The sequence below is a fragment of the Sturnira hondurensis genome, unplaced genomic scaffold (assembly GCF_014824575.4).
Source record: "Sturnira hondurensis isolate 20B ecotype Veracruz unplaced genomic scaffold, ASM1482457v3 Scaffold0025370, whole genome shotgun sequence".
In the NCBI taxonomy this organism is placed as follows: domain Eukaryota; kingdom Metazoa; phylum Chordata; class Mammalia; order Chiroptera; family Phyllostomidae; genus Sturnira; species Sturnira hondurensis.
The window spans coordinates 8,308,093-8,314,466 of record NW_028098001.1 but is presented as its reverse complement, the minus strand read 5'-3'; the positions used below and the strand labels follow the sequence as shown (position 1 = coordinate 8,314,466).

The 6,374-nt window shown below is 34.6% G+C and overlaps 1 protein-coding gene across 4 annotated transcripts in view; it reads right to left on the bottom strand.

Moving 5' to 3' along the window:
- The window catches only part of SYNCRIP (synaptotagmin binding cytoplasmic RNA interacting protein), a 31,447-nt gene that overhangs the window by 8,807 nt on the left and 16,266 nt on the right, over window positions 1-6,374 (bottom strand). For all 4 annotated transcript variants that reach the window (XM_037039459.1, XM_037039458.1, XM_037039456.1 and 1 more), the window contains 4 exons: window positions 5,840-5,975; window positions 4,725-4,930; window positions 2,259-2,408; window positions 1,570-1,691 (listed from right to left, as the gene is read on the bottom strand). In XM_037039459.1, coding sequence (XP_036895354.1) covers window positions 1,570-1,691; window positions 2,259-2,408; window positions 4,725-4,930; window positions 5,840-5,975 — 614 coding nt within the window. The remainder of the gene's footprint in view (window positions 1-1,569; window positions 1,692-2,258; window positions 2,409-4,724; window positions 4,931-5,839; window positions 5,976-6,374) is intronic.

The window sequence follows — 6,374 nt, the reverse complement described above, 5'->3', positions numbered from 1 at the left end:
CAGCCCTCATAACCAAAAATTACTGTACACAAAATGTTAATAACTGTGGAAGAGAGTATAGTGCATAAGAGTGAAAATCCTAGGGCCAGATTGCCTTGGTTCAAATCCAATTTCACTACTTACTAGCTGTGTGGGACTGACCTTAGGCAAGTTTACCTCTGTTCCTGTTTCCTCATCTCAAATTGGGTAATAGAGGACTCAACTCAAAGGAACACAATGAGGAGTAAATAGAAATGTACTTCAATTAAAAAAAGAGAAAAATCAGTGAATCACTGCAGCAAGTTCAAGTACAAGTATCCATGCAACCAATCTTTTTTGACCTGTTCTCCTTTTCAAATATGAAAACATACTGACATGCCCCATCTTTTATTTAGTATTACCTCCATCTATCAAGTCATAACTGTAACTGCTGTAATCACATATTATATAATCTCCCACACTTAGTCTGCCACTACTCCAATAAACTACAGTACGATAACTGTCTTCTGAAGGAGATGAGTATTTTCACTGCAAATAGTATGCTAAGAGGTTTGAGATATACAGCACTAGCTTCCCCTTCAAAACCTAGTTCTTTGTAGTCTTCCTTTTATACTACCCAAGTATAAAGAACACCTTCTAGAACACAAGCATAGAAGATCACTTAGATAACAATAGTGTAAGGCATCTTAAATAATTTAATCCAAATCACTTTAAAACTAAAGACTAAGGCCCAGAATTTACCAATTTGAATAACTGCACAACCAACTGCATAAACTAAACTTAATTACTTCTCTAATTATGTAACAAATATAAGTAGAAGTCTCCCACCTCCTCTTTTGTATCCACATAAGGCAATGGACAGAACATTGGCCTGATATAGTTAAGTACAGTGATTACTGTTCCTACTTCTAACAGCAATTACTCCCTTTCCTCCTTAGAAATCAATTGCCAATCAGTATTTTAAAATTGCAGACTTCTTTCACACCTACCTCAGTTCCTTCACTGTCTTAATGAGCAGATATTCCTTTACAGGTATGCTAAAAAGATCCAATTAGTACAAATTACAGTTTTCTTATCTCAGCAACTGTTGTTTGCTTATTTAACCACACTCGTTTCATTTTTCAAAACCCATGTATAGTACATGAAATCTTTGGGGTGGCCAAAGGCACTATCAGTCTCTTTCTGGTACATAGGAAGCAGAGTTTATCGTAATTGAAGATTTAATATTGCCTACCTCTGAGAAAAGACTCTCTACCCTTTAACAAAATGTATTATTAACACTTTTGGTCAGCTAATACTTGAAACAAATATTCAGGAGCACATGCTGAAAATAAAGTAGGAAAGAACCTGGAATGATTTCCATTTATTATATAAATTTCAATGATTTAGAATTATGATTATTTTCACATTATGGTAACAGCAAGAGCTCAATAACCTCTCTTGAGATTCTTGGCATTTCTCTGTGCCTCAAAGTTTTCAAGTCTTTAAAAGGTAAAGACATGTTAATGGATTTGTTTATCAGGTTTTGAGCAACACCTGTTATTTACCAGTTAATCTATCGACATTAAAACTCATACAACTTTCACTTACATTTGATTCTTTGCTGCTTGCCTCTGAGCTTTTCTTTCTTTCCTTTTCTGATCTGGTGGCTTAGCAAAAACAATTTCAATATTTTCTCCCTCCAAGTCCTTGCCATTCATTTCTTCCATAGCCTTAAAAAATGAATTATTGATCAATATAAAAGGAATTTAAATCAATTATGATTGAAGTCTTAAAAACATCATTTATCATCAGTGTTGGAAAGATGGAAGAAAATAGGTTAGATTTTTTTTTTAAAGATCCAGCTCTTCAACAAATTATGTTTTTGATTTAGTCAGGTATATAATTTGCTAAGGCCAATAAAGTTTAGTATGTATGAGTAAAGTATGAGTTGATTACATGACCTGAGTTTCCTTCAATTTTTTAAAAACATTCTGATTCTGGGATGACTAAAAATAGTTAGCCCACTTCAGTCTTCACTGATCTGGCTCAGTGGTTGGGTGTTGTCCTGCAAAGCCAAAGTTCACCAGTTCGATCCTGAGTCAGGGCGCACAACTAGGTTTCAGGTCTGATCCCTGGGTTAGGTAGGGACCTATGAGAGGCAATGGCCACTCCCTCTCTTTCTCCCTCCCTTCCCCTCTTTCTAAAAATAAATAAAAATCTTTTAAAAAGTTAATAAATAAGCATCCACTTTGATGCTTATAATTCCTTATAATCTATCAAATCTATCAGTTATTTACCTTAACAGCACCATCTCGTTCATCAAAATGAATGAAAGCATAATCTTTTAATTTCTTCACTCGTTCCAGTTTCCCAAACTGACTAAATGCCTTTTCTAAAATCTCTTCTGTTACAGTATTGGCAAGGTTGCGTACAAACAGCACTTTTACCTGAAATGTAAGAAAAAACAGAAACTCTGTATTTCCAAAGGTTTCAATTTTCAAACCACCACCACCCTATCCTGCAAAGTTAACTTTAGTCACAATCCATCAGGAGGAAAAAAAAAAAGCAAAACTGTTTTCAACTCATTTGGGTAAATACCAAGGAATGCTAACAGGTGGATCTAATGAGCAAAAAACCTGAACAGGTATCTCCACAAAAAAGACACACAAATGATAAATAGGCATATGATGAGATGCTCAACATCATGTGATTAGGAAACCATGATTAACAGTGAGCTACCACTACATACCTATTAGAATGGTCAAAATCCAAAACATTTACCATCACCAAATGCTGCTGAGGATATGGAGCAACAGGAACATTGCTGGTAGGAATGCAAGATGGTATAAACAATTTGGAGAGCAGCTACTAACAAACTATCCATATTATACTCCTTGTTATTTACACAAAAGAGCTGAAAATACTTACACACAAAAATGTGCATGTGTATGTGTACAGCAGCTTTACTCTTAATTGCCAAAACTTGTGAACAACCAAGATATCCTTTTGTAGGTAAATGGATAAACTGTGGTACATCCAGACAATGGAATTGTTATTTAGTGTTATATGAGCTATCAAGCCATGAAAGACATGAAAGAAACAAATGCATATAACTTTAAAAAGCTACATACTTTATGATTCTAAGTATCCAGCTATGTGACACTTTGAAAAAGACAAAACTATGGACAGTAAAAATATCAATAATTGCCAGGGGTTAGAAGAGAGGGAATGATGAATAGGCAAATCAAGGAGATTTTTAAGACAGCAAACCTATTCTGTATGATACTATAATGGTAAATACATGTCACAAATTGGTCAAACTCAGAGAATGTACACCATCAAGAATGAATCCCAATGTAAACTACCGACTTTGAGTTATACTGTCAGTACAGGTTCACTGATTGTAAAAAATGTATAAATCTGATGTAAATGATAGTGGGGGGGAGGCCGCTCATTGTGGGCAAGGGATATATGGTAACTCTGTACCTTCTGCTCAAAAAAGACCACATGCGTAATAGTTATTAAATAATTATTTTCCAACTACAACAGAGGTGGCTATTTACTAACAATGTAAATACCAACCCCTCTGAAATAGCTGTTGAAAATTTAACAGTTAATGCAGGTGGTCAAAAACTAATTAGGACCAGCTTTTAAAAATCTCAGCTAAGGGGAAAGATAGTGTTCAAAACATTAAGATAAATTTTCAATCCTGAAAACTCATCAAAAGTACAATTATAAAATGTGATCTTTTTGACTAAGGAACATTATCATTTGCTCCTAGAATACTTAAAAAGCATCCACATTTCTTCATCCAAAGTGTTAACCCAATAAGAGTTTAAAAAGCCAGAGGAAAAAAGAATCCTAAGCAGCTGTTCTGAAGACTCCTCGTCCTGCCCCTGGCTGTTGTGGCTCAGTGAATTGAACACTGGCCCACAAACCAAAAAGTCACCAGTATTTTCTATCAGGGCACATGCCTGGTTGCCGGCCAGGTCCCCATTGGGGCTTGCAAGAGGCAAGTGTTTCATTCATGTTTCTCTCACACATCCTTGTTTCTTTCCCCTTTCTTTCTCCCTCACTTCTCTTCCTTTCTAAAAATAAATTGAAAAAAGTTATCCTTTAAAAAAAGTTACCACGTAGACACTGGCATTTCACTCATCTCTTGATTTAAGTGAACTTAATTGTACTTCCTGGCCTGTAACCATTAAAGGAGATTCTTAAAGGACAAAGGGTAAAATAACTGCAAACTGTATTACTAAGTAAAGTATTGACTCGAGATGTTTGTTCTCATAGAATGTCTCAACTGACTGCTGAAGCAGGTAACTAATAATAGATAAACCTTGTAAGTGCAGCAGCTCTGCTGAGGCCAGTACATCCACTATTTTTAGAAGTAGGACTTTTAACACAAAAGTCACCCAAGCTAATAGCGCCATTCAAAAACTCAAAAGAGATTGCTCTAGAAATCCATACAAAAATGAAGTAAACCATTTCCGCAGCATGTAGGGTAACTACTTTATCATGAGTGTGATAGCTACACCATTATGGTCAGGTTTCCTCAAATAAACTCTGTGGTCACTTTTCATGCTCTGTTGTGTGCAACAGTATTCCATGGTCCCATTTCTGGTATTGTGGCCTTAATAAAGAACACTTTTCACTTTCAAAAATGTGGTTTTAAAAAAGTACACAATAGTTTTGTAAGTCCCCCCATCCCCAAAACCTCCCCCTCCCATCAACTGCTCAAAAAATTTTAACTTGACTCCATTTACCTTTGCCATAACCTCAGGATCAGGATCTTCTATAGGATCAGCCCATTCAACAGTTCCAACATTTCCCCAGACCTTGACTTTACCACTCATTAACCTACGCCTTGCCTGAGCAGCTGTTTTATGATCTTCATATTCAAGAAAGCAAAAACCTCTGTTTTTTTTCTTGTCATCTGGTTGGTGGTATAAAATGACGTCTGTAAGACCCTCTGAAAGTAAGCAACCATTCCAGAAAAATTAGATAAAATAACAAAAACAAGTAGATCAAAGGATTTATTTTTCTAATACTTGAACATCAACATAAAAAATAATCACTTATCTTTACAGGGGACTCAACAGATAATTTACCTTTCCAAAACTCTTTCAAATATTTCCAACACAGAAAAAAAAAAAAAACCACGTTCTTTTTAATTAGATCTAAGGCCAATTTTGCTTCCATTAATGAGAGGCATAAAATCTTTACATAGTTGCTTTGTAAAATGGCAGTATAGGTCAGATATGGTTAGAAATTTTTCTTGTTATGCAAATGAACACTAAAAACTTTTTAAATGATACTTTTCTAGCCTCAGGTATTGATTAGCTTTATTTAAAATGAAGTAGAACATACCAGTTATTATATAAAAATTTCAAAAGTTCCTTGAGACTAGTAACAAGCTGATAATTTGTTAAAATATTCTAGGTAGACAAAAAAAAATTTTAAATAAAAGCAGTCTGTCATTCCATAACTGTTATAAAATGCTTTACAGTTCAAAGAAATTGCACCGTATTGACAATGCGGAAAAAGTCAAACCATTACACACTCATATCAAACAATCCTACTAAGAATGTCAACTACCACCTAGAAATGCATATGAACAAAGAAATACAATACTCCAAAACAGGGATGCACAACGATTCTGCAAACTGAATTCAAATCCCAGTTGCATTCCTTACTAACTACATAACATTCAGGTTATTTCCCCAAACCTTATTGTGCCTGTTTTCCTTACTTCATATGGGTGTAGTGAAAATACAATTAGTCAATAAATGTAGTGTTTAAAACAGTGCTTGTCACACAGAAGTACGCAATTACCTTCAGTATTAAAAGTTGCACCTCCTTCCAAATAAATCCAACTTACCTGTTACTTTGCTAAATTCTTCAAGAATCTGTTCCTTGGTTTTACTCTTAGGAATAGAGCCCACAAAAAGCCTATTGTTGGCAACCGAGATGCAGACACCAATGTGTTTTCCAGAACGAATTTCATGATTATTATACTGAAAGGGGAAAATGTACACCATGTTTTCAAAATACTTACAATATCCTATCTTAAGTGCTTATTAGAGAGATATGCACATCCCATACACAAACACAAAATCTTTTAAACAAATTAAAATTTTAACACTATGTTTCTCAAGAATTTATCCTTTCAAAAAGTTATCATGAAGACACTATACAAGGAAATTATAATCTGAGATAGACAGGAAGATTGTTTAGTGTGACAAAACACACTAAACAAGTTTATGAATTAAATTAGTGCAAAAAATTGTTAAAACTTTGAAATCTAGGAAACTTGTTTATCTAGGAATCAGGTCCACAGCAGCTTAAATACAAAATGGTTGATTCCAAAATACCTTAATTTCTACTTAAATCCATCCTGCCAACCATTTGTCTTC